Source organism: Chlamydotis macqueenii, chromosome 2 (assembly GCF_036417535.1).
Source record: "Chlamydotis macqueenii isolate bChlMac1 chromosome 2, bChlMac1.mat, whole genome shotgun sequence".
Lineage (NCBI taxonomy): Eukaryota > Metazoa > Chordata > Aves > Otidiformes > Otididae > Chlamydotis > Chlamydotis macqueenii.
This window is the reverse complement of record NC_141557.1, coordinates 163,441,507-163,467,761: the sequence shown is the minus strand read 5'-3', so window position 1 is coordinate 163,467,761 and position 26,255 is coordinate 163,441,507. Positions and strand designations below refer to the sequence as shown.

General features: G+C 71.6%; 2 protein-coding genes across 2 annotated transcripts in view; one reads left to right on the top strand and one right to left on the bottom strand.

Moving 5' to 3' along the window:
- HSF1 (heat shock transcription factor 1) overlaps nt 1-19,809 on the top strand; it is a 48,254-nt gene extending 28,445 nt beyond the window's left edge. The window contains exons 5-13 of the mRNA XM_086741389.1: nt 4,879-4,954; nt 5,357-5,418; nt 6,767-6,863; nt 8,951-9,087; nt 9,915-10,148; nt 15,993-16,098; nt 16,197-16,262; nt 18,230-18,299; nt 18,996-19,809. Coding sequence (XP_086597515.1) covers nt 4,879-4,954; nt 5,357-5,418; nt 6,767-6,863; nt 8,951-9,087; nt 9,915-10,148; nt 15,993-16,098; nt 16,197-16,262; nt 18,230-18,299; nt 18,996-19,201 — 1,054 coding nt within the window. The 3' untranslated portion in view covers nt 19,202-19,809. The remainder of the gene's footprint in view (nt 1-4,878; nt 4,955-5,356; nt 5,419-6,766; nt 6,864-8,950; nt 9,088-9,914; nt 10,149-15,992; nt 16,099-16,196; nt 16,263-18,229; nt 18,300-18,995) is intronic.
- Nucleotides 19,810-22,288: 2,479 nt separating this feature from the next.
- Nucleotides 22,289-25,563, bottom strand: LOC147601905 (uncharacterized). The gene is made up of 9 exons (XM_086742731.1): nt 25,493-25,563; nt 24,557-24,612; nt 24,418-24,468; nt 24,259-24,297; nt 24,103-24,138; nt 22,926-23,075; nt 22,783-22,827; nt 22,513-22,557; nt 22,289-22,426 (listed from the first exon to the last, which is right to left on the bottom strand). Exons 1-9 carry the CDS (start codon nt 25,507-25,509, stop codon nt 22,419-22,421), a joined length of 447 nt encoding a protein of 148 aa, XP_086598857.1. The 5' UTR covers nt 25,510-25,563; the 3' UTR covers nt 22,289-22,418.
- Between the last annotated feature and the right edge of the window lie 692 nt (nt 25,564-26,255).

The window sequence follows — 26,255 nt, the reverse complement described above, 5'->3', positions numbered from 1 at the left end:
TGAGTAGGTGGGGAGAGCGAAGCGACCAGCAGCTGCCCCGGCCCGCGGCCCAAAGCTCGTGGTCTGCTGCCGTGACGGGCGCTGCGGGACCCACCGGACGCGAGAGCAGGGGAGGCGTCGCGGACGGCAGCGCGGTCGCTGAAGCCCGGGGCTGGCAGCTCGAGTGCCGGTTGAACCACAAGAGCTTAAAAATTCCTTTCAGCAAGGAGGAGCGGTCGTTGGCAAGAGCCCTGCGTCGGGATTTCACCCCGAATGAGCTGAATGAGCGCGGAGGAAGGACGTAAACATCGCCAGGTGCCGAATCAGAGGTCCTGGTCCCCCAGCCCCCACGGGACCGTGCGCGAGGGGCGCGGGGCAGCACGTGGCGCTGCTCGCCCGGCCCAGCCCCGCGGGTGGGGGCTCCCCGAGGTCCGGGTGCTGCCCCGCGCCTTCGTCGTCCTGGGGAGGTTGGTTTCCTTTGCGTGGTTTTGCCCGCTGCCTCCCGGGACGCGGCAGCAGAGGCCCGCGTCTCGATTACGCGGTGTCTGGGGAGCCGCGGCCCTTTTGTTCGCGCGGAACCTGCCGGCTGCGGCCCTCGCCGGGAGTCGGAGCGAGCGGGAGCGGCTGCCGCCCCCTCCCCTCCGCCTTTGTCCTGTGACTGGGCCGCCGCGGGGCACCGTGTCGCGCGTTACGGAACGGCCAAGAGATCGTTCATCACGTCGCCCTCGTCCCCCTCGGCAGCGCCGCGCGGCTCGGGGCCGCGGTTTTCCCGACGCCCGCGGCTCCGTGTGTGCGCGGGTGATTCTCGCCGCCCCGGCGCGTTCCCTCGCTGGCTTTTGCAGCCGGAGCGTGGTTCTCCGCTGTGCGCCCCGCGTGGGATCACCCGCGTTGGTCCCGCAAGCCGCTGAACCGTCGGAACGCGTGACGGGAGGGCGCGGGGCCGAACGGGCTGCGTCGCCCCGCGTGAAAGCACCGATTACGGGAGGTCTCCTCTGGGACCGCGGTGAGGCCAGTGCGTGACCTCAACTTTGCCCTGGACCCCCCGTGCTCCCCCTCGCTGCCTGAATGAAGATCTTTGCCCGTTTATTGGTTTTTTTAAGCAAATGCAGATGTAGCGGGACCCTTCCCATCGTGGTTGGTTTGCTGGTTGAAGCCCAGTTGTATTTTCCGGACGCTGGAGCACCCGAGCATCTGTGCGCGGCTCCCTGCAGCCGCTTCTGAATAAGTTCTGAAGAAGCTTGTGACGTGAGACAGAAATATTGCGGGGCCGAAAAAAGCTCAGGTGCCAACTCCGTGGGCTGCCAGCGTGTTGCTGTACGATCCCAATCGCACGCTGCTGTTTCCTGGCGTGAGTCTCGGGTTCAAAGCCCCGAAGCGGGGATTTAGAAACCCCGAGTTGAGTTTATTTCTCCGCGAGCGCACAGCGCGGAGCGGCCGCCTTCTCCCTGCGGCCGGGCGCTGGGCGTGCCGTCAGACGGAGCGAGAGGACGGCGCCTTCCGGCCGGTACCGCTTCCAGCGGCTCGGGTTCAGGGAAACGCGGCCGCAACGGGAGCGACGGCCTGCGAGACCGCGTTTTGTTTAGAGTGCAAAATACGGGATTAAAAAAAAAAACAAAAACCAGCCGTTGATTTCCGAAATCGCCAGCTGTGAAGCCAAGCGCGGCTTCCACCCGGGGTGACTTTATCTGAGGGAGAGCGGCGGCCGGTCAACGCTCGGGAAGGCGCTTCCAGGCGAGCGGCCGTTCTCCTGGGGACCCCTGCACGGCGCGTGATGGATGAGCGTCCCTGCTGCCGCCGGGAGATAACGGCCGCCTTCCCTGGCCGGCAGCGGCGCCGCGTCCCGAGCCCCTGCGCGTCGGCGAGAGGGCGCCCGCGCCCTCTGCGCGGCCCCGGCCTCAAACTGGGGCGTACCGGGGAGAAAGCGCGCGTTCAGCTGGGGGCTCTGCCCGCAGCCCCCGCGGTTCCCCCGCGCGGCCGCCCGGCGGCTCTCCAGCCGACGCGGGCGCGCCGCGTTATCCGGACGGAGGAGCGTCCGCTGCCGGGGGGAGCGGGGACAGGCGGCCCGTGGCTCTCGGCCGCTGCCACGCGCTCGCCGCTGCGCGGGGCAGGGATCCCTCGTGCGCGTCCCCTTCGCGGACGGCTTTTTCCGAGGCTGCTGGCTCTGGCCCCCGGCTGCGGCGCCGGCCCGCCGACGTCCCCGGGGAGCGGCCGTTTGCGAGGCAGGTGCGGCGCGGGCCGGGCTCTGCGTCCCAGAAACCAAACCGCTTCAAAGCTCCTTTAACGGCTCCCGAAACGAGGCGTTCCGCACCGGCCCTGTAAACTCTTCGCCGCCGTTTAATTGCCCCATAAAGCAGGACGCTGAAACCGCTATTAAGGGCTTTTTGCTGCCCTGGGACCGCTCAGCCCTCCGGGAGCGCGCGGCCAGCTGCTGCCCTCCCGCTGCCTAATGAGCGGTTCCCGCCTGCTTCCGTCGCCCGTCGTGCCGCGCTGGCTCCGATCCCCGGCCCCGACCTCTCCGCGCGGCTCAGGTGTGGCGCGGGCAGCGGCCGGTGCCGCCGGGACGCCCTCGTCTCCGCCCCGCGCCCTCGGGATTTCGGCGGGGGCCGCGGGGCCGCGGCCGTTCCCTTTCCCGCGCCGGCGCCCGGCCGTTCCGCCGCGCGCCTTTCTGTCCCAAGGCGAGCCCGGCAGCCGCGTTCAGATGGTCTGTGCCGAGGGACGCCCGGCTAATTTACGGGCCTCCCGAATCCCGGCTGCGGCCCGGCGCAGCCGTCCTCCGCGCGGTAATTGGCAGCTGGTGCGCGGGGAGCAGCGGCGCAGCCGAGGTGACCGCAGCTGCGCCCGCCGTATGAGGGCGGCCCCGCTCGCGGCCTTGGGGGCCGCCCTGGGTTCGCTGCCCGTGGCGCCTGCCACTCCGCGCCGTAGCCGAAACGCAGCCGCTCGGTCGCGAGCTCGGGCTGCCGGTCCCCTCCGAGGGGGAGGCGCGTCCCTCGCTCGGGAAGAAAGCTGGGAGCGATCTCCTGCGAGTTTTCCCTCTCCGAGGTTTGTCACCCAGCCTTCTGCTCCGCTCGCCTTGCCCTCGCGTCGGCATCGCGTGCGAGCGGGGGCCTCTGCGCCCCGTCCCGCCAGGCCCTGCCCCGCGCCATCCTCCTCCTCCTCCTCCCTGGAGCCCCAGGGAAGCCGTCCAGCCTCTCCTGGAGGGGCAGGCCTCCCAGTTGTGGTCTGAAAGGAGATCGCAGCCGGAGCGGTAACGATTCTGTGGGGGGGAGGGAGCCCGAAAAGGCTCAAAGGGCTGGTTTGGCCTTGAGACCGTCACTCGCGTCACGATGTGCCTTCGCCCGTAGCCCCGCGCGCTCCTGGGGGCTCTGGTGCCGAGAGGGAGCGCTGGGGGTTCACTGATAACTGATCCGTTGTCTTTTACGTTCACGGAACGCACAAACCCGATCTTTGCTGTTTCCGTGCCTGGAAAAGCCGGATGCGGAGCTCGAAAAACGCACGTAGAGTTCGGGAGTCGCTGCCACGGGAGGAAATCCGAGGGGCGGGTGCTGCGCGGCTCCCGGGTGCAACGGCTGCGCCGCCCGCGCTCCATCCCGGCACAGCCCGCGCTCCGTCCCGGCACAGCCCGCGCTCCGTCCCGGCGCCGCCCGCGTCCCTGCCTGGCACAGCCCGCGCTCCGTCCTGGCACAGCCCGCGCTCCGTCCCGGCACAGCCCGCGTCCCTGCCTGGCACAGCCCACGCTCCGTCCCGGCACAGCCCGCGCTCCGTCCCGGCACAGCCCGCGCTCCGTCCCGGCACAGCCCGCGTCCCTGCCTGGCACAGCCCGCGCTCCGTCCCGGCACAGCCCACGCTCCGTCCCGGCACAGCCCGCGCTCCGTCCTGGCACAGCCCGCGCTCCGTCCCGGCACAGCCCGCGTCCCTGCCTGGCACAGCCCACGCTCCGTCCCGGCACAGCCCGCGCTCTGTCCCGGCACTGCCCGCGCTCCGTCCCGGCACAGCCCGCGTCCCTGCCTGGCACAGCCCACGCTCCGTCCCGGCACAGCCCGCGCTCCGTCCTGGCACAGCCCGCGCTCCGTCCCGGCACAGCCCGCGTCCCTGCCTGGCACAGCCCACGCTTCGTCCCGGCACAGCCCGCGCTCCGTCCCGGCACTGCCCGCGCTCCGTCCCGGCACAGCCCGCGTCCCTGCCTGGCACAGCCCACGCTCCGTCCCGGCACAGCCCGCGTCCCTGCCTGGCACAGCCCACGCTCCGTCCTGGCACAGCCCACGCTCCGTCCCGGCGCCGCCCGCGTCCCTGCCTGGCACAGCCCACGCTCCGTCCTGGCACAGCCCACGCTCCGTCCCGGCACAGCCCGCGCTCCGTCCCGGCACAGCCCGCGTCCCTGCCTGGCACAGCCCGCGCTCCGTCCCGGCACAGCCCGCGCTCCGTCCCGGCGCCACCCGCGTCCCTGCCTGGGCGCGGAGCTCGCTCCTCCCGGCCTTCTCCCCGTCCTGCTCCCTGGAGAAGCCGGTTTGTAACTGGCCTGCTTGCAGCGGGGCCAGAGGAAGGAGCCGGAGCCGGGTCACCGGGGCCGGAGGAAGGAGCCAGAGCCGGGTCACCGGGACGGAGGAAGGAGCCGGAGCCGGGTCACCGGGGCCGTTCCGCAGTGGTGGCGGATGCGAACGGCCCGCTCTGGCCGGGCGAGGCTCCGCGTCACCGCCCGCGTGTGGATCGCCGCTGCTGCTGGAGCTGCGCGGGCGGGAACGGCGGCAGAGCGGAGTTAACGAGCGCGATTTCACCCGCAGCCCCGCCAGGCTGTCAGCGAGCCGGCGGCAAATCCCCTGCCGAACGTTTCCGGCTCGCCCCGCGTTGGCTCTGCCCGAGGGGCGGCGGGTTTTGCTCAGGTGCCTTTTTCTTGTCTTGCAGCGAGAACGAGGCGCTGTGGAGGGAGGTGGCCAGCTTGCGGCAGAAGCACGCTCAGCAGCAGAAAGTCGTCAATAAGGTAAATCCCGGTTTTCCGGCCGGAGGGGTTGGGGCGCTCCTGCCTCCGTGTCCGCGGTGATGGAGCGACCAGGCCGGGCGCCGGCGGAATCGCTGGGATGCGCTGCCGTTCGTTCTGTTCACGGATAATTTCTGATCCCTGTGTTCTCGGCCCGTTTCCACGGCATTCTGGGAATCCGGCGGGGAGAGGCTAGATTTGGGCTGGCGGCGTTACGCTGCGGGATTCGGCGCGCTGGTTTTGCCCCCCGCCTGCGCCGTTGTGCTGCAGCCCGCGCTCCGCCGCGTCCCCCTGTCCCCAGCTCCGCTCCGAGCGCGGGACCGGGCGGATGCAGAGCCGCTCCTGCCCGTGCTTCCCCGCGTGCTGCGCTGCCGTAACGGCTTTGGCTTTTTTCTCTCCTCGCAGCTCATCCAGTTTTTGATTTCCTTGGTGCAATCCAACCGCATTCTCGGGGTGAAGAGGAAGATGTAAGTCTGCGTTTCTACCTCCAGATAAAGATTCCCTGGCTGGGAGCGTAGAGGGGATCGGGGGGGGTCCCGCGTCGCCGCCCCCTGCCGCAGCCTTGCCGCGGGGTGGGACCGGGCAGGGCCTTTGGGACCACGCGAGCCTCCCGTCCTCGCTGCGGCCGCCAACCGCCTAACGCCGCCGCGCGGCTCGTGACGCCCAGGGCCGGCGATCCGGGCCGCGGGAGCCCCCGCAGAGCCTGCCGCGCGGCTAGCCGCTGCGCCGCGTGGAGCTGCCGCCGCGCCGGGGCGGCGCGCGGTCGGGCCTGCGCTCTTGCGCTGCTGAAGCAGCCTCTCGGCGCTGCCCCCTTGTTCTCTGGCGACGTTTCCGCAAAGGAAGCGCTGGGCCAGCCGGAGCGGCCTGTCCCCGGCTGCCGCGCCACTGACACGCACTGATGAAGCCCGTCCTCGACCGAGCCGGGGCTGTTTTGCCGCGTGCTGCGTCGCCGCTCGGTGCCTGAGCGCCCGCGGCGGTTCGGAACGTCTCCAGGGGAGTTGCTCGGAGCAGTGGCTGGCGACTTGGCTTTGTCCCGGGACAGCGCCGCGGCACGGTTCCCTCTCCCTCCGTAGCCGTTCTGGACGGTTCTCCCGTTGTCTCCCACCCGACACGGAACGGGCCCCACTCGTCCCCCCGCATCCCGTGCGCGGGCTCCTCCTCCCCCTGACTTTTCCCGTTTGTTCACCTCCGAACCGGCAGATTCTCTGCCGTGTGCCGGTTCCCGTCCTTGGCCCGCGCTGCCTGCCGAGCTGCCGGGCTGCGCTTTAGCGTCTGAGCAGTGCCCGGCCGCGCCGTACGGCCAGCAGCAGCGATTCTTGCTACCGAGGTAGCGGTTCATTCGGTGATAACGGCCGAGACGGGCCAAAACGATTTATCTCGGAAGGAGAAGGGGTTTCTCCGCGCGCTGGGGGAGATGAGAAGGCCACAGCCGTGGCCGCGCCGCAGCCGAGCGCGCGTGATCCGTCTCTGGGCAGCGGAGCGGAGCGCTGACACCGCAGGCCCGCGGGAGGAGGGCACCGCGGCTGCAGCGAAATCCTCTGAGGCCCGAGGTTTTCGTGGCTGCTCAGAGGGCTGCCGAAACGTGGCCGGGGGCTGGTCACGGGGGTCGTTGCGTTCCGCTGTGTCCTGCCCCGACGCAACCCCCCCGCGCCCCAAGCCATGGCCACTTGCGCCCCGGGGCACCCCGCCCTGGGACGGGGGCCCCTGGGGGGTGGGTGCAGGCCCCCGGTTCTGGGGTCGGGGCGGGGGGCCGCGCCGCGGCGAGGCGGGGCGCGAGGCCCGTGACTCCCTGCGGCGTTTGGGAATCTTTTGCAGCCCCCTGATGTTGAACGACAGCGGCTCAGCACATTCCATGCCGAAGTACAGTCGCCAGTACTCCCTGGAGCACGTCCACGGCTCGTCCCCGTACGCGGTAAGTACGCCGCGCCCGCACGGCCCCGCGGAGGGGACGAGGACCCGGCTGCGTGGGGACGGCGCCGCGTTCGGCTCCTCTCCCGCTGGCCCTGCCTTCGCCAGCCGTTTGCTCGCAGCCTCTCTGTTCCGTTTGGCAAAATATTTCCGGGGGACAGCTGCGTTCTAGCGTAGCCGGCGGGAGAGAGCCGCCAGCCGTAGTTCTCCGCCATAGCTGTGTCGGGGCCCAGCGCTTGGCTCGCGCGCCGAGCGGGCAGTTAGCCCGGCTCCTCCGAAAGCCGAGATGGGCCGCACGGCGCCTGCTGGCTCGCTCCAGAGCCGGAGGTGGGGAGCGAGGTGGGAAGAGCGGAGCGGAGCCGGCCGGCGCTGGTGCACGGAGCAGACCGCGTCTAGGTGAGGCTGTGCGGCGTTAAAGCCTCGAGACGAGAGCAGGGAGCAGCGTTCCGGGCGGAGGCGTCTCCCGCAGGACGTCGTCAGCGCGTGCTCCAGAGGCAGAGAGGCGGCAGCGGGACGTGGGGGTTGTTACGGGGGGTCGGTGCCGCGCGGTCACCAAACCGCCCGGCCTCAGGGTGCTCCGTGCCCCCCGGTGCAAGCAGGAGGCGGCCTCACAGCGTCACACAAACGGAGATGCATCCGGTGCCCTGAGAGCCAGAGAGCTGCGTTCGCGGCGCTCCCGAGGGCGAGCTGGCGGGAGAGGTTTGACGTTTGGTCACTGTTTGCTTTTAACCGCCTCAGGCTGACGCTCATCCGCTGAACCCCACGTCTCGACGTGATTGGTTTCGGTTTGGCTGCTCCGTGTGATCCGGTTCCTATCGGTGCCTCCCTGGGGACCACTGGAATTCGGGGCGTCTCTTGCTCCGCGGGAGCCCTCGCTGCCTGGCCTGGCAAAGGCAGCCGGCGCTGCCAGAGCCGCGCCGTGAGCGAGGCGCTGCTTTGTCCCGATCTTCCGCAGTGCTGCGGTCCCGGAGCGGGGCCCTTCAGCCGGGAGCGCAGCCGAGCGCTCGTGTCGGCGCTGTGCGGCAGAACAAAAGCTGTCCCCCGTTCCCGGGAGCGTCCCTGCTGCCGGCACGGCCGGTTCCGGAACGGCGGGTGCCAGCCGCCGCCTCCCGACGCGGAGCTGCCGCGGTGTGCCAGGGTGATCCTGGCGAACCTGTGAGCGGAGACCCCAACCAGCTTCAGCGGGTGCTGAGAGCACCCCTGCAGCTGGGCCCCGCTCCGCGGGAGCGCTCTGTTCCCCTCCCAGCTCCCGTCCCGGCCTCCCGTCTCTTTTTTCAACGGCGCCTTTGTTCTTGCGGCACGCGCTTCCCCAGCGCCCCGGGCGCCCCTCCAGGTGTTCCCGCCTTGCCCCGGGTACGGGAAGCGCAGGCGGTCGCCTTTTCTGCCGCTTCCCTGCTCGTCGTTTCAGAGCGAGCTGCCCGCGAGCGCGCGGGGCCCTGGCGCTGCTTCGGCGGTGACGAAACCCAAAAGCGTTTTCGCAGCAAGAGCGTTAACGCGGCGTGTGGCCTTAGCGGGGGCTCGCGGCGCGGCGGGGTCGGTTTCGGTTGCCCTCTAATATTCCCCTTCATCCTGGGGGGGCCGAGGGACCCGCGCCGCGCTCCCGGCCGCGCCGCGCGGTGATGGAGGTGAACGCGGCGCTGGCGCAACCCAAGGGACGGCGCGTGCGGTACGGGCGGGCGATGAGGGAGAGGCGCTGGGATCTTTGGGGGCCAGGACGGAGCAGGGTTTTCTGCGGCTGCCTCCCGCTCTCACCATCGCTGGCTGGATCAGAAAGAGCGATCGGAGCTGTAGCGGAAGGGGAAAGCTGAAAATCTGGGTTTAAAACGCGGATGTTGAACGACCCAGAAAAAGGAGCCAGTACTTTAACTTTCTAAATTCCCTTATGTCCAAGAAGATGAAGTTTACCGAGGTCCAGCTTTATTTTGGTAGCGGTGCTTCGGTTGGTAGCGGCGTGTTTCCGGGTGTCGAGCCCCCCGCTGGGTCGGGGCTCTGGACTCCGGGCCGCCTGCTCCCGCTGCCTGTCCCGCCCGGGGCGCGGCCGGCGGTGCGTGCTGCCGCTTCACGCCGCGAATGCTCCGATTGTCATTTCAGGCTTCTTCCCCAGCATACAGCGGCTCCAACCTGTATTCCCCGGATTCCTCAGCCAACTCTGGTCCCATCATCTCCGACGTGACCGAGCTCGCCCAGTCCAGCCCGTCAGCCTCTCCCAGCGGCAGCCTCGAGGAAAGGTACGCTGGCGCTCCCCGAAAACCCCGAGGGAGAACGTGTTTCCCGAGGAGCTGAGCGGTCGCACCCCGTTTTTATAGCACTCGGCCTGCTGTGCCTCTGCCGACGCCGTCTGCGTCCGCGGAAGCCCCCGCCGCGGCCCTCGCCGTGGCTCCGCGGCCCCGCTCCCAGCAGCGTCAGCGGCTCCCGAGCTTTCTGAGCCTCCTGGGCAGGAAGGGCCTCTCCTCCCTTAGCGCCTTGTGGTCTCCCAGCTGCTTTTTTCTTCCCCTTTGGTCGGTTGTTCCTGGCACTGGCGTGTCCCCTGCGGTGCCGGCTCGCCCGCGAATGCTGTTCATTGCCTTTCACACCCTCTGCCAGGAGCACGGGCTCGTAAACGCAGACCATGTGCTCGCTTAGCGGCCCTTTTCGCGTCCCTCTGTGGCCGCTCTCCTCTCCCGGAGGGCTCGTTGTGCCTCTCACAGCCCCGAGTCAGCAGGGCTGGGCGGTAGAGGGTTTCCCGCCGGAGAAGCCTCTTCCCTCCCCGTCAAAACGGGAACACGCCAGGGTGCTTACGGAAAGGGGGATGCCCGGCTTTGGCCGCCCCGAGCAGCCGCCCCGAGCAGCTGCCCTTGAGGGAGCGCTTCAAGCGCTGCAGCGCCGGCGTGGGGGCGATTCTCTCGTGCGCGTCCCGGGGGTGGCTTTAAAACGGGACGCGTACGTTGTCCCGGCCTCGCTGCCTCGGGGAGCCGATTCGGGTCGGAGCCGCCCCGTCGTGGGGAAGCAGCTCGCAGAAATCCCGAGCGCGTCGGTGGGAGGTGTTCAGCCGTTCGGTTTTCTTTCTGTCTCTCAGGAGCAGCCCCGTGGTCCGTATCAAAGAGGAGCCCCCCAGCCCCACCTGCAGCCCCCAGATCGAGGAGGCCAGCCCAGGGAACCCCCCTGCTGTCGAAACCCCGCTGTCCCCCTCCACCTTCATCGACTCCATCCTGCAGGAGAACGAGCCCGGCACCACCACCGCTGCAGCCGGCAACAGCACCGCGCAGCCTCCGCCCCCGGAAAAGTGCCTCAGCGTCGCCTGCCTCGACAAGTGAGTGCTGCGCCGAGACCGCCCCAGCTCGGCGCCTGCCGCCCGCCCCGCCGCGCTCCGCCAAAACCTTTAAACGGTGCTGGCGACCCCGCTTCCGGGCGGCCTGGGGGGCAAAGCCGGCCGTTTGGCCGAGGAGCTCTGAGCGCAGCGCTCACGGCGAGTGCCAGGGTGCGTGTTTTGCTCTCCCGTTCCGGTGCGCGTAGCCCAGCGCCGGAATCTAGCCCCCTGCGCGGGGCACCCCGCGCTCCCCTGCCAGGGATGCCAAAAAAAGAACGGGGAGAAATGACGGTGCTGAGTGCAGGCCTGTGCAAACCGCCCGCTCCTCCGGGTGCCGCGAGCTCCGCTGGGTTCTCCTCGGGCCCGGCACATCCTCGCGGTGTGACAGCTCGTGCTGGCGGTGCGGAGGCAGGCGACGGGCGCGCGGCGTGGGCTTTCGCCCGTCCCAGCCGCCCTCCGCGGCAGCCGGGGGGGGAAGCTTCGCGCTGAGCTGCCGTCTGCCCGCCTCGCCCTGCTCGCGGTGAGTGAATTCTCTTCGCTCGCTGGGACGCGGCTTGCCTCAGCCTGGGGCTGTTTGTCGGGGGTCCGACGCGTGGTCTCACGTCTTGTCACCACGCAGCGCTCGCAGACGCGACTGCAAGCGCCGGCATGGAAAACTGGGAAGTTATTTGTCCGTACAGAATCGCCAGGAGCTTCTCCCTTGATCGTACCGAGGTCCCGGCCGCTTCTCAGGTCTGGGTCGCTTCCTTCTCCCGGGCTCTGGGGGAACCGAGCGCCAGAGTTAAGGACGGCGGGGCAGACTTCCCGCCCGTGAAGTATAAACGCGATTTGGGGAGCACGCGGGGAGCGTGGGGCTCCTGGAAGGCAGCAGAGAGCTCTGGTAGCCGGAGGGCTGCCACGGACTCAGCCCCAGGGTGACGGCAGCGTGACGCGCGCCTCTCTTCTCATCAGTTCTGTGTTAGCCGTCGCTTTTCGGAGCTGCGGGGTCACGGCAGGGATGGAGAAGGGACGGAACCTGTGGAGGACGCTCTCTGCCTTTGTTGTGACCCGGTGAACGCAGAGGGAGCTGAGGGCTGTCCCGCCACGGCCGGGCGGCAGCGCAGCGCAGCAGGGTTCGCTGCGTTCGTGCCTCGGAGACGCGCAGAGCTGGGAGACGCCTGCCCGCTCCTTCCTCGCGGAGACGTTTGTGGCCGCACCCGCACAGACCCGTCCGGGGCGCTGCCGCCCGTCCCACCGCCGCCAGCCGCCCTTAAAAAGAGACAGATTTTACTGTGCAGCTCAGCAGAAGCTGGAAGTGGCCACTTAAAAGGTAATTTTAAAGAAAAGCCCTGCCGAGAGCGTCTCTGAGTGGCGAAGGCCTCTCACAGGCTGTGCGGAAGCAGGCAGGGGACCCGGGAAAGGTTTCCCCCTGCCCCTGCGGAGCGCCAGCTCCACACCGCGTCTGAGAAAGCGTCGCAGCGCTGTTGGAGAGAGAGGGCTCGCGCTGCTGCTTCTGGTGCTCTCCTACCCCCGCGTCTCGCGAGCGGCGCCGTGCTTCTCTCACCCGTCTGCAGCTCCTTTAGAGGACGCTCCAGAAGGAAGGAGTCCGGCCGGTGAGGACGGAGGAGCGTTGTGTCCACCGCTCCACCCCTGGCCTCTTGGCCACGTGCATTTGTGGCGCGTGCGACGGAGCATACCCGTTTAGCGGGCGATGTGACAGGAAGGACGGGGAGAAACTCTTCAGCAGGGCCTGGTGCGACAGGACGCATGGGAATGGTTTTAAACTGGAAGAGAGGAGATTCAGACTGGATATAAGAAATGTTTCACGCTGAGGGTGGTGGGGCACTGGCCCAGGGTGCCCAGCGAGGCGGTGGGTGCCCCATCCCTGGAAACGTCCCAGGCCAGGTTGGCCGGGGCTGTGAGCGACCTGATCCGGCTGGAGATGTCCCTGCTCCTGGCAGGGGGAGGGGCTGGGTGGGCTGTAACGCTCCCTCCCCCCCAAACGCCCTGTGACTGTGTGATAAATGGGCAGCTCACTGCGTGCTGCGGCCCCAGGAGCGCGCCAGACGTGACGCGGCGGGGCCGTGACGCCCACGGCGCCCTTTCTCCGAGGCTCCCGTTAAATCCCCAGAGTTTGCTCGCTGTGTGCGACGCAGGTGACCAGGGAAGCGTTTGCGGGTGGCAGGTGACTTCCCAGCGCGGCGGCGGTGCCAGACGCCGCTCCCCTGACCCGGGCGCTGGCAGCCCGCCCGGGAGGCTCCGCGGTACCCATCTGTCATCACGAGGAGCCGGTTTCGCTTGTTCTCCCGTTAATTAGAGAAGAGCGGCCTGTAAGAGCGCGGGTCGCGGCTGCGGTGCCTCTGAGCCGCTTTACAAGAGGCCGTTCTTTCGTCTACAAGCCGCCCTTTGTCCTGAGGAATTCCGTTTGAACTCAGAGTCAGCTCCGCGCCACCAGCGGCGTTTCAGCGGCGGGCGGCAGCACCCGGAGTCAGGGAGCGTCTGCGTGGAGACGCTGCGCGGCGTCGCCCGCGCGCCAGCCGCCGCCCCCCGGGGACCTGCCTGAGCCGCTTTCCCAGAGCCGGAGCCCGCTGCGCGCGGACAGGCGCAGACGCCGGCACCTGCACCGTTAACACGGCGCGTACATCCCGTACATTCCGTTTATCCCGCGCAGCGGCAGCCCGTGCCGGCGTTCTCGCAGAGCCTGGCCGCCCTGACCGCTGACCGGGCTTGGCCGTGCTGCCACGCGCCCGTGCCGCGTGCGCTGGCTCTTGCAGGGCCGTGTGCGCGCCCGTTTGGGTTTTTGTGTGACCGCAGGGTGTTCCGCGCCGCTTCCAGCGCAGGAGCCTGGTCGGTGAGCCGTTCTCACTGTGAACGTAACGAACGTCTCGTCCCTGCGAAGCGCCCGACTGCGAGTCTCTTGAACCCACCGTCCCCTCCCGTTTGTGTTTTTCGGTTTGGCCGGCGCCTCGCGGATGTCGGGGGTCACGCGCCTTTGCCCCGGTTCCTCACGCCATCGCAGATGGCACGGGGGTCGGCGTTTCTGTAGCCCCCCGCTCCCCGAGTGTTGCCATTCTGGGCGGGAGAGCAGGGGACCGCTGCGCCGAGCAGGGAGCTGCCGGCCAGGAAAACTCGGGAAATCGGCCCCGGCGGCTCGCTGGCCGGCTCAGCGCGGCGGCTGAAGAGATGGAGTGGCCGGCGGAGGCGGAACCACTCCTGGTCCCTTAGCTGGCAAGGGAGGGACGCCCGCTCCGCCGCTGTCCTGTGGAACCTGGCTTGGCTGAACGGAAACTCCGGCCCCGAGAGCTGCAGCTTTGCTGTCCTGCCGGCACGAAATCCACGCTCGGGAACAGGAGGTTGTTTGGAAAGTGGCGCGGGCTCGGGGCTGAGGTGGCTTTCCTGGTGCGTCCCCTGGTTTTGGCGTCACGGCAGAGCGATGGCACTTCCCGCTGCAAGGCCGCCTGCGCAGCAAGGGGCCGTTTTCGTTCAGCTTTTCCGTAACAAAAACCTTCCCAGGTTGGGACAGAATCCCTCCGGGCCGGCAGCCCGCCTCCCAGGGTGGCTTGCAGAAGAAATCCAGGAAAAGCGGTGAATTAGTGCCCGTAAATACTTGAAAACGCATGGAATAACGCAAAGGGCGAGCAGTAACACAGAACGCCTTTCCGAGTTGGCGTCTCGCCTGCCCCCGTCAGGGGCGGTCGCTGCCGAATCCTCGCTCGCCGCGCTGCTTGTGCTTTGCAGGCCGGTGGGCCCTGCCGTCCCGCACCCCGAGCCCCTCTCCGGCGTCGGGGCGTCCCGGAGCGCGCGCGGGCTCCAGCCACTGCCTTTCCCTGCCCACGTGGGACTGTCGCTGCGGAGCGGCTCGGCCGCCTCGCTGTTGGAAAACAGAACGTTCGGAAAAGAAAGGGAGGAAGGGGGCTCCGCGCCCTGCGGCGCTGCGAGCTCACTCTGTGGGCTGCTCGTCGGCGGGAGGCGGCCGGTGCCCGGCGGTTGTTTCGGGGAAATATCCAGCTGCCTGTGCTTGGGAAAGTTCGGGATGGGACGGGGCGGGGAGCTCTGCTAGCGGGGAGAGCCGCACCGGTCACACTGGGAGCTGCTCCCTGCTGAGGCACCCACCGTGCCTGCGGGAGATCTGAGATCCAACGGCTGCAGCTCCGGCTCCTTCCCGGGAGGGACCATCACCTCCCGGCTGTGGATCGCGCCGGCACGACCCCTGTCCCTGTGCCTCGCGTTGCCGTAACGCGGCGTGTGCCGGCTTCCTCAGCCCGGGCCGCCGCGGCGGCGGCGTTCGACCCGTGTTTCTGCCGGGGAGGAGAGGCGGCGGCGCGGGGCGCGGAGCGTGGGGCGGGAAGGTGCAGTTTTCACGCAGCCCCTCGCAGGCCGTAAAACAGCCGCGCAGCGAGACCACCCCGCGCGCCTGCCTTTCCAGCACTTCATCAGGCTGGGAGCGCCGGCGGCGAGCGGCTGCCCCGCGAGCCGAGGGGGCGGCGCTGGAGCCAGACGCGCTGCGTGGAGCCGGCACGCGGAGCGAGACCCGGGAGTTGCTGCGGAGGTGCCCCGAGCGCGCGGGGACGCGGAGCCACGGCCCCTGTGAGAAGCGGCCGAAGGCTGCGCGCAGGGCAGGGCTCTTCCGGACCTTCCGGATCTCTCCGGTGCCTCTTCCCGTCCGCATCCTCGTTCCTGGGGACAGGCGTCGCTCCTCTGTCCCAGCATCACAGCCCTGTGTCATCCATCCCCCGAAACCCTGCTTTTCCAGGGACTCTGCCGCCGCTTCGCGGGACCTGGCGCGGGTCGGGTGGGCGCAGCGGTTCGGCGGGACCCTCGCGTGGGGGTTCCTGTCCCTCCCTGGTTTCAGGTTTGAGTCAGTGGGCGCGGCGCTGTTGGACTCGATGGGCTCGGAGCTCTCTGCCGACCTTACAGATGCTCTGGTGGATTCCGTGATTCCCCTGGTTGATGCCGCCGCTGCCGGCTCCTCCGTTCCCAGAAAGCACGTCCCAGCCTTTCCCTACGGGAAGGCCTTTGGCTGGAGCGTTGGCTTTGACGAGGTGTTGATCTCTCGGCGCTGGTGATGGCCTCCCCCCGTTCGGAGCCTGGGACGGGGGAGCGGAGAGCTCCTGGCCGCCTTCCTCCGCACGCGTGGCTCCCTCGGGAGCAGTCCGCAGCTCGGAAGCCTTGCCGGGACGGCGGGGACGGCGGGTCGGCCACGGGGCCCCAGCTCTGCGATAAACTGCACCCGCTCCCGCTAACGTCGCCGAATCCGGGGGCCGTCCGTGGGTCGGACCCCGGGCTCCTGCGAGCGGGACCGTTCCCCCGCCAGCGCTCTCACAGAGCTCTGCAGGAGGGACCGAGCCGCGGCCTTGGCGCCGGCCTGGTTTGGCTTGCGGCTGCCTCGCGGGGTCGGCCCCTCGGTGCCGTCCGTCCCGGCGCCGCATCCCGTTTCCGGGTGGGGAGCTCGGCTTTGCCGGGATACCGCCTTCCAGTGATTCCGCGATGAATTACGCTGCCGGTGCTCGTCCCGGACCCGCCGGTTGCCGGCACCGAGCCCCCTGACCGCCGAGCCAGATCGGCTCACGGAAATCCTGGGGTCCCTGAGAAATCCGCTGTTCCTCGCCCGTCCGGGCGGCTCGCCCGCGGCCCGCTCAGGAGGAAGGGTCCCTGCGGCGTCTCCGGGCTCGGGCCGGAGGTGGGGAGAGGGAGAGCGCGTCGCCGCAGCGTTGTGCGGCACGCCCGAGCTGGCGTCCCTGCGGAGCCGGGAACCCCGGCCCGCTCTCCCGCCCGGGTTGTGGGGGGTGCAGCCCTCGGGCGGATAAAATCCCCCCGGAGAGGGGCCGCCCGGCCCTGACCGCCCACGCTCCTCTTCCCTTCCCGCAGGAACGAACTCAACGACCACCTGGACACCATCGACTCCAACCTGGACAACCTCCAGACCATGCTGACCACGCACGGCTTCAGCGTGGACACCAGCGCGCTGCTAGACGTGAGTACCCCCTCCCTCCCTCCCTGCCGCCGCTCCCCCGGGGCCGCGCGCGGTGCCGCCCGCGCACGCGTGGCGCTGATCCGGCCTTCCTTCGGCAGCTCTTCAGCCCCTCCATGGCGGTGACGGACATGAACCTTCCCGACCTGGACAGCAGCCTTGCCAGCGTGAGTAGCTGTTAAAAACCTCCCTCCCCGCGCGCGCCGCCGCCGGGGCGCGGTGCGTCCTGCCGTGCGCCGCAGCCTCTCCGCGCCGTTAACGGAAAGCTCTGACGGGCTCCCAAAGAGCGTGCGGGCCGGCCCGGCGCGGCGGGAGGGGACGTGGGAGAGAGGAGGAACGCGGAGCCCCGCGCGGGCCGGGGGGAAACCGTTCCGTTAGCGCCGCGGCTCCGTCCCCGCGGCTCGTCCGGAGAGCGGGGCCGCCTCGTCGCTCGCGCGCGGTTAATGAGGTGCGGAGACTTCGCCTCTCCCGCGCGCTCTGCCCCGGCCGCGGAGCGCGCCAGGCCTGGGGAGCTGCGTGTGGTTTCCGTAAACCCTGCTCCGCGCTCGCTGCGTCGCTGGGGGTTTCTCCAGGCGCAGTCCGTCACGTGCTGTGCCATTCGTTTTGTTTGCCTGCGAATCGTCGGCGCTCGGCGCTGACACGCTCTCCCACCAAGAGCCTGTCACGGTTATTTTTCATCCGCTGACGACGGTCGGTCACACACGGCGTTTCGTGGCTGCGCGGGAAGGCGCTTGGAGCGGCGGGGTGGGAGTCGGGGTCCGAACCGGAGAATCCCAGCCCCTCGGAGCAGCCGGCAGCCTGACGACGAGCGCTCCCGGGCCGGGGCGCAGCCAAGTCCCGTTCGGAGCCGCGCCTGGAGCCCCGGCGTCGCGCCAGCTCCCTGCGCCTTGGCTGCAGCGCTGGCCGGGCTGCGCCCTGGGACTCCCGTCGGGATTCGGAACGCTCTCTGCGGGGACCCTGTGCGCCCCGGGCGATGCAGCGCGTGCTCCTGCGACGGCTGCGGGGAAGGCGTTGGCGCCGGTGCTGCGGCGCAGGGAGAGCGCGTCCGCGCCGTGCCCCTCCCCAGACCCCACCTTTAGAGACCCGGGGGCTTTTCCCGCAGCGGAACGATTCCCAGCGGAACAATTCTGGGGTCACCCCTGCGCCTGGGACGCGCGGTAAAAACACGGGAGCTCACGCTCCACCGTTCCGCGGCGTCGCCGTGCGCGTCTCTCGCCGGACGTTTCTCTGCCTTTCTGCTTCTTCCCGGTGGCGCGGACGGCCGATGGCCAGCCGAGTTTGGGGATTTTCCAGGGAAAAGGGCTGCGGGGAGAGAAGCAGAGACGCGGGGCCCGTGGTACGCCGTGCTGACAAACGCCCCCCCGCCGGCTGTTCCGCCACGTTTCCTCCAGGCCGGGGGCTGGGGGGTGGGCGGGATTCGGGAGGAGGTGCGGGCGAAGGTCCCGTAATTCGGGAACGAATTGCTTCGCGTCGCCGAGCGGCGATGACCTTTCCGGGCGGCTGTAACGAGTAGCCGCGGGATACGAGCTGGCCGTAAATCCGGAGAGGGAAGGTGGCGCCGCTGGAGTCTCTGCTCCGGCCCCGTCCTCTCCGTGGCGCCGCTGGGAATCCCGCTCGGCGCCCGCGGTGAGCAGCTCGGCGCCGCGTCCCCCGGAGGACGCTGGCTCGGGGGGCTGGCGGGGACCTCGCCGCGCGCGGGCGGAGCGCTTTCTCCTGCTTCCCAAGTTTTTTCCCTTTGCACGCTCGCGTCCCCGCCCTGCTCGTTACAAACGTATCCTGAGGGCTTTCCCTGGGCTTTTACATCCCGAGACGGAGAAGCTTCGTGCCGTGCTGGAAGGGAGCGCGGCAGGGCGCTGCTGGAGGAGAGGGGATCCGGAAGCGGCTGCAGTCCGGGAGCTGCGTGCTGCCGGAACCGGTCACCTCTCCGGCCCGGAGCGGCGTTGGCTCCGCGCGCGCTCGCTGGCCGCCCTGTCGCCCGCCGAGGCCGTCCCTCCCCGACGCAGCCTCGAGACGCTGAATCGCGGCGTCCTTCGCCCCGCGCGCGCGTCGGGCCAGTCCCCGGGCGGGCGCAGAGGGGAGCCACACGCGCCCGGCCCGCACCACGCGCTCACCCGCCCGACTCTTCCCCCTGCAGATTCAAGATCTCCTCTCATCGCAGGAGCAGCAGAAGCCGGCCGAGACGGAGGCCAGCGCGGCCGACACAGGTACGGGCGCCCGCCTCGGCGCTTAGGGGCCGCGTGGGGCGAGAACGGGGCTGTGCGAAACGGTTCCTCCTCCCAAATTCCTGTTTGGCTCTGAGAGAGGAGGCCGCTGAGCGGGAGAGGAGGAAGCGCGGAGCGGGATCTTGGCGAGGCCCGCGAATCCTGCGGGAGGGGAGGGAGCCGAGGGAGCCGGGCTCGTTCAGCCGTTTCATGTTGAAAAACATGGAATTCCAGCGGAACACAAGAAAACGCGGGTTTTTTCCCTCTCTGGCTGCCCTTGGAGGTGCTCAGCCGCGGTCCTGCCCGAGCGGGGGGTCCGGCCCCGCCCCGCCCCCGTGGGGTCCGGCCCCGTGTGGCATCACCCGGCCGTCCCCGCGCTGCTCGTCCCTCGCGGCGGCGGCGCCCGGCCGCGGGCTCTGCGTCCCACGGCCCGGTCGGGCGCTCTCCCCGTGCCGTCGCCGTGGCCCCGAGGGCACGGAGAAGCCCCCCAGTCGCTCACGGGGCGTCCCGGGGAGCGCCAAGCCCAAACCTTGTGCCAGAGGCCTCGGCTGGCGCGAGGAGCGCATCTCGCCAGCAGCGAGAGCGGATGGCGGCGGCTTCCTTGTCCCGCTGCCCGGCCCTCGCGCAGCCCGCCCTGCCGCCGCCCCGGGCGCCCCCCTCCCCAAAGGCGTAACCCCCCGCCAACCCCTCTCCGTGCAGGAAAGCAGCTGGTGCACTACACGGCCCAGCCCCTCTTCCTGGTGGACTCCAGCGCCGTGGACGTGGGCGGCGGCGACCTGCCCATCTTCTTTGAGCTGGGCGAGGGGCCGTACTTCGCCGACGGGGACGAGTACTCCGAGGACCCCGCCGCCTCCCTGCTGCCGGGGACTGAGCCGCCCAAACCCAGGGACCCTGCCGTCTCCTAAGGCCGAGGGCGGCGTGGCAGAGAGGAAGAGAAAGGACGCGCGCGGAAGGGAACGGCGGCCGCCGGCCTCCTCGCTTTGCACAGACGCTGAACGCTCTCGGCACCCTCTGGTTCGTGTTCGCTCCCCCGGCGCCGCGAGGATTTCATTTGTGTGTGTGCTTCATGAGGTGTTCCGAAATCCGCTGTAGATTCTAGCCACCCAGCGCTCCTCCAGCGCGGCGGCCGGGCGGGGGCTGCGGGCCGTGCGGGACCCCCGCCGCGTCGCCCGCTCCGCCCCGTCCCGCCGCGGGGGATTCGCACGGGCGGCGCCGCGGCCCCGGCGAGCGGGCGGGAGAGCCCGGCCGGCGGCTGCGTCACGACGCGCGCCTTTTTCGTCCCGCGCCCCGCCGAGGGCGGCGGCCGCGCGCCCCGGGAGGCGACGGCGGCGAGGGCGCGGCCGCGGGGCGATCCTCCCGGCCGGGAAGCGGGGCGCGGGCGGGTGCGCGGGCGCGGGGCGGCTTTTCCGAGGAGGGGAGTTCCCCTCCGCCCCGTCCCCGTCCCCCCTCGCCCCGGAGAGGCGGATGCGATGGTTTTTAAGAGAAATAAAAGTTTGCCGACCTGGCACCGGTGGCTTGGGTCCCGCGCCGGTCTCTGCCGCGCGGCGCGATCCCCGTGGCCCCGGCCGCCGCTGTCGTCTCGTTTTCATTCCCCTCGCGCCGCGCGGCCCCTGCGCGTTGTGCCGGGGTTGTTTTCCCGCGGCTGCGCGGTGACACCGTGTACCTTTGCCCCTCGGCTGTCGACAGCGGGACCGCGCTTGGGGTTTTGACGCGAGAGAAGAGCGCGCTTCTGTCCACGCGCACACGAGCCCCCGCTCTATAAACCCACAAATACGTCTCGAACGCCGCGGCGCCTCTGGCTTTTCTCTGCCGGAAGCTCTCCGTCGCCGTCCCGTCGGGAAGCTGGTGGGACCGAGGCCCGGGAGCTGCCCTCCGCGCCCCCGTGGCAGCGTGGGGATGCGCGTGAACCCTCCGCTGCGGCTGCCTCGCCCGAATCCTGGGCTGGGCTCGGGATTTTCCGGGCTGGTTCGGAGGCGTGGGGGACGCTGCGCGCACCTTTAGGGGTGATTTTTCTTTTTTTTTCTTTTGAGAACCAGAAAAACCCTTCGTTGTTGCGCTCAGAGCGCTCGACCCTCCCTCCCTGCCGCTCCCCTCCGCGCTGGGGTGGTGGCGCGTGCGGCTCGCTCGCCCCAAAGGCCCCTCGGCGCTGGGGTGCGACCGGCACCGCGCCACGAGACGTCGCCGTCCCCTCGTCCGAAACGCGGTGCCGTGCATCCGGAGCTCCAGGGAGACGACGCCCGGCGTCCCGCGGGCGTCACGCGCAGCCCGGAATGCGCCGACCGGGGCCTGGCGTGGCGGCGGAGCGCCGTGCGCGAAATCCTCGGCAGCGAGGCACCGGAAGGGATTTGGGCCGCGGGGCCGGGGTCCGACCCCCGCTCCGGCTCAGAGGCGCTTTCCCCCCGAGCGCGGGGAATTCGAGGCGGGAGTGCCTGCGTCGAGAGGACGTCGCCTTCAAGGGGAGACGCGTGCCGCGTTTCCCCGAGCGGGGCGATCGGCGGGTCTGGGGGCCGAGCCCAAAGCGCCCTGGACCCCGAGGCCGCTGCGCTGAGGGGGTGGGGGACACGCAAGGACCCCCTCCAGCTCCGCTCAGCTGGAGCTCGGCCCGCGCGCCGCGGCGTTTCCGTGCGCCTTTGGGATGGGTGCGGCGGCCGGAGGCGATCCCGGTGCTCCAGACGCTCGTTACGAACGCGGGGAACGCGGAGGAGCCGGCGGAATCACTGCGTGCCGGGGGCGACGCTTCCCAGCGAGGCGAGTTCCACCCGGGAACTGGCGTTTCGGGCGCTGCCGCGTTTGACCCCCGCGTGACAGATCCGCCCTCCGCGCGCACCGCCGGCCTCCAGGTGGGTTTCCGCGCTCCCGCAAACGCCGTCGGCAGCCCCCGCTGCCCGGGGGTCCCGGGGCGACGGCTCCGCGCTCCCCGCTTCCTCCAGAGCGGGCATGTCACGGAAACACAGAGTCCCGGGGGGGCTTGGGGGGGAGGGAGCGTTACAGCCCCCCCAGCCCCACCCCTGCCCGGAGCAGGGACATCTCCAGCCGGATCAGGTTGCTCAGAGCCCCGGCCAACCTGGCCTGGGACGTTTCCAGGGATGGGGCCTCCACCACCTCTCTGGGCACCCACCCCAGAGCTCCACCGCCCTCAGCGTGAAAAATTGGTTGCCCCCACCCACGGGCCGGTTGGGCCCCGTGAGCCCCTCGCTGTGGGGCCGTAACGACCCCGCTAACGGCGCGACGCGGGCGGCCGGCTCGCGCTGGCGGGGTAAAGGTCTGGCGGCGAGCCCTCCCGCGCGTAACGCATCGCCCGACGGCGCCCGCGTCCCCCTCGCGTAACCGGAGCCGCCGCGCGGGGGGAGCGGGGCCGCTGGCGGGGCGGGAGAGGGTCCCGATGAGGGGCCGCGACGCGGGAACGGGGAAGATCCCAGCGGGTGGGGTCCAGGCCGGGCCGGGGCTGGCGCGAGCGCGGGGCTGGGGGCTGCGGCGGCCGCGTAGGGACCGAGGCGGCGGCACCCGAATCGTTGAACAGCGGTTTCGGCCTTGGCGTCGCGGAGACGCGCCCCTTCCCGCGGGGAGGGACCCGAGCCCGCGCAGCCGGCTCCCACGGCCCCCGAATAACGGGGGGACGCGGCAGAGCCGCGGGGCGAAGGGGCGGGCAGGGGCAGCGCGCCGTGGGGCGGCCGCCGCCGAGCTGCGCGGTTCCCCGCGACGCTTCGTCGCCGTCCCGCAAACGGCGGCGCGGGGCAGCGCTGCGGCGGTCGTGGCACCGTCGTCCCGGGGCTGGGGACGGGGGACAGACCCCCAGTTCTGGGACCCCCACCCCCTGCATCCCCCCCCCCGGCGCCCCGCCCCACCACACCACGCCGCTGCTGCGGGGACGGTTTATTTGGGGAGCACGGGGGGGGCGCGCGCGGCCCAGGGGCGCGCGAAGGGGTCCAGCCACCTCCGCGGCCCCCGCCCCACGGCGGCCCCCGCGCGCCAGCCGCCCCGCAGCCCCCGCCGTGGGGTGCAGGCTGGGCCGCGGGGCGGCGGGGGTGCGCGGGGGGCCGGAGCAGGGAGGATGCCGGGGGGCGGCGGGGGCGAGGGCGGCGGCGTCCCGCGAGGCGTCTGCGGCGGAGCTCGGCTGGGGGCTCAGATCCCTGGGGGGGGGCAGAGGCTGCATCAGACCCCCACCCCGTGCCCCCAGCCCCGCCGCAGCGCCCGCCGCAGCGCCCGCCGCCGTCACCTTGGGACGCCAGGGCCTCCTCCGAGTCGGCGTCGCGGTCCGGCACTGCGGGCGAGCGGAGACGCGGCGCTGGGGGCACCGGCACGGCCCCCCACGCACCCGTCCGCGCCCCGGGGCAGCGGGGCGCTCCCATTTCGGGGGCACCCCGGCTACGCGCGAGGGGCTGGGACAACGTCCCCCCACCCAGGAGGCTGGGGAGGGTCCCACGTCCCCGGCTCGGGACCCCCTGGCAGGGGGGGCCGGGGGGGGCGCGCGGCCGCGGGGCCTCACCCTCCTCCGACTCGTTGGACTGGGCCGGGACGTCCAGGACGGGGCCTGCGGGAGGGCGGGGGAGCGCGGGGGTCAGCGCCCCGCGGGACGGGCTGGGCGCGGGGACCCCCGGGTGGGGGGGGCACAGGGGCGGCGGCACCCACCGGGCCGGGGTCCCGCGGCGAGCGCGTCGGCGCCGAAGGAGCCGCTGTCGAAGGCGTCGAGGCTGGAGGAGTCGCTGCCCCGGGACTCGCGCGTGGAGTCGCCCGCCGGCGACCGCGCCCCCGCGCCCTCGAAGGCCACGGCCGTGAGACCTGCGGGGAGGGGGGCGCGGCCGGGCGGGGGTCCGCGCTCGTGCCGAGGGGCCTCGCGCACGGGGCGGGGGGTCCCATGCCCGTGTCGGGGGTCCTTGTGCACAGGGCGGGGGTCCCGTGCCCGTGTTGGGGGTCCTTGTGCACAGGGAGGGGGTCCAGGTGCGTGTTGGGGGGTCCCACGCACAGGGCGGGGGTCCGTGCCCATGTTTGGGGGTCCCATGCACAGGGCGGGGGTCCGTGCCTGTGTTGGGGGTCCCGTGCACAGGGTGGGGGTCCAGGTGCGTGTTGGGGGGTCCCACGCACAGGGCGGGGGTCCGTGCCCATGTTTGGGGTCCCTGTGCACAGGGTGGGGGTCCGTTGGGGGGTCCTGTGCCCACGCTCAGGGGTCCCCATGCACAGGGAGGGAGTCTGTGCCCATGTGGGGGTCTGCACACAGGGCGGGGGGTCCGTGCCCATGTTGGGGGGTCCTGTGCCCCTGCTCAGGGGTCCCCGCGCGCAGGGTGGGGGTCTGAGCCTGTGCCTGTGCTGGGGGGTCCGTGCCCGTGCTCAGGGGTCCGCGCGTGCAGGGTGGGGGTCCGTGCCCATGCCCATGTTGGGGGGTCCTGTGCCCGTGCTCAGGGGTCCCCGCGCGCAGGGTGGGGGTCCGTGCCCGTGCCCGTGCTGGGGGGTCCGTGCCCGTGCTCAGGGGTCCCCGCGCGCAGGGTGGGGGTCTGTGCCCGTGCCCGTGCTGGGGGGTCCGTGCCCGTGCTCAGGGGTCCGCACGCGCAGGGTGGGGGTCTGAGCCTGTGCCCGTGCTGGGGGGTCCGTGCCCCTGCTCAGGGGTCCCCGCGCGCAGGGTGGGGGTCCGTGCCCGTGCCCGTGCTGGGGGGTCCGTGCCCCTGCTCAGGGGTCCCCGCGCGCAGGGTGGGGGTCCGTGCCCGTGCCCGTGCCCGTGCTGGGGGGTCCGTGCCCGTGCTCAGGGGTCCGCGCGCGCAGGGTGGGGGTCTGAGCCTGTGCCCGCGTTGGGGGGTCCGCGCCCGGGCCCTACCTTTGCCCAAACGCTGCGCCGAGGTGGTGAGGTCACCTGGGGGGGGTTTTGGGGGGAGAGGGGCGTGAGGAGCAGCCGGGGGGCAGAGACCCCCGGGGTCCCACCCCACGGCCCTGCCCCAGCCGGGGGTCCGGCCGCCCCCACGCCGACGCTCACTCTCTCCGGAGGCCTCCAGCTTGGCGGGGCTGCCGGGCTCTGGAAAAGACGGGGGCGGTCGTGAGCCCCCCACCCAGCGCCCACCCGCTGCCCCCCACCCGCTGCCCCCCACGCGGTGCTGCTGGGGGGCCGCGCGGGCAGGGTCACCCCGTCCCCTACCTGGGGTCCGTGCTTCCGCGGAAAGGGCCGCGTCCGGGGCGCTCGGGGGCTCTGCGGGGGACACAGCGGGGCAGACGGGACCCCCACCCCGGCTGCCCCCCACCCTGGCCGCCCCCCCACGCCCCCCACGCCCCCTCACCATCGGCCGTGGCGGCGGCCAGGACCAGGAGGGCGAGCACGGCCATCGCCGGGGCCCTGCGGACGAGACGCGGGCTTTGGGGACCCCCACCCCCCCCCCCGACCCCCACACGTCCCCACCCCAGCCCCCTCCTGGGGACCCCTCTCCCGCCCCCCCCCGCGACGGGGCAGGAGGTTGGGGTACGGGGGGGGGGGGGGGGCAGCGAGGGGGGGCTGCCACGCTCCTGCGTCCCAGCGATGTCCCCCCGGGACCCCCGGTGGCACTGGGAGGGGCCCCCCGCCATCCCGGGGGCAGCAGAGCTGGGGGGGCTGGGGTCCTTGGGGTCCCCACAGCCCCCGGGGGTCCCCACAGCCCCCCCCCGTCCCTTCTATCCCTGGGGTCCCCGCAGCCCCCCGTGTCCCCACAACCCCTGGGGTCCCCACAGCCCCCCGTGTCCCTGGGGTCCCCGCAGCCCCTGGGGTCCCCACAGCCCCCCCATGTCCCCGGGGTCCCCGCAGCCCCTGGGGTCCCCACAGCCCCCCATGTCCCCGGGGTCCCCGCAGCCCCTGTAGCCCCCGCAGCTCCCATGTCCCCCGTGTCCCCCCGTCCTTGGAGTCCCCAGTGTCCCCAGTGTCCCCAGTGTCCCTGTGCCCCCCCCGTCCCTGCTGTCCCCTCTGTCCCCACAGCCCCCCGTGTCCCGCAGCCCCCCGTGTCCCCTCTGTCCCCGCAGCCCCCCCTGTCCCGCAGCCCCCCCGTGTCCTCCCTGTCCCTGGGGTCCCCCTTGTCCCCGCAGCCCCCCGCATCCCCCTTGTCCCCTCGCAGCATCCCGTGTCGCCGCAGATCCCGCAGCCCCCCACGTCCCGCAGCCCTCCGCATCCCCTCGGCCCCCGCATCCTCCCTGTCCGTGGGCTCCCCGCAGCCCCCGCAGCCCCCGCAGCCCCCCGTCCCCGCTCGCACCTGCGGGGCTCGGCCATGGCTGCGGCTGCGGGGCCGGCGGGCGCTGCGGGAGCGGCCGGGCCCCGCCCGGGGCCGTTATAGCCGCAGGGGGCTGGGCGGGAGCCAGGTGGCCGCGGGCCAGCCAATCCCGCACCGGCCCCGCACCGGCCCCGGCCCCGGCCCCGCACCGGGCCCGGCCCCGCACCGGCCGTGCTGCCAGCCCGCGCCGCTCGGGGACCCCCAAACTGGAGCCCCCGCATCACTCGGGGACCCCCCCAGCACCGCTTGGGGACCCCCGCACTGGACCCGCAACACTGCTGTGGGGACCCCCACCCCAGACCCCCAAACTGGACCCCCAGCACCGCTCAGGGACCCCCCAAACTGGACCCCCAACACTGCTGTGGGGACCCCCACCCCAGACCCCCAAACTGGACCCCCAGCACCGCTCGGGGACCCCCCAAACTGGACCCCCAGCACTGCTATGGGGACCCCCACCCCAGACCCCCAAACTGGACCCCCAGCACTGCTATGGGGACCCCCACCCCAGACCCCCAAACTGGACCCCCAGTACCGCTCGGGGACCCCCCAAACTGGACCCCCAGCACTGCTGTGGGGACCCCCACCCCAGACCCCCAAACTGGACCCCCAGCACCGCTCAGGGACCCCCCAAACTGGACCCCCAGCACTGCTATGGGGACCCCCACCCCAGACCCCCAAACTGGACCCCCAGTACCGCTCGGGGACCCCCCAAACTGGACCCCCAGCACCGCTCGGGGACCCCCGC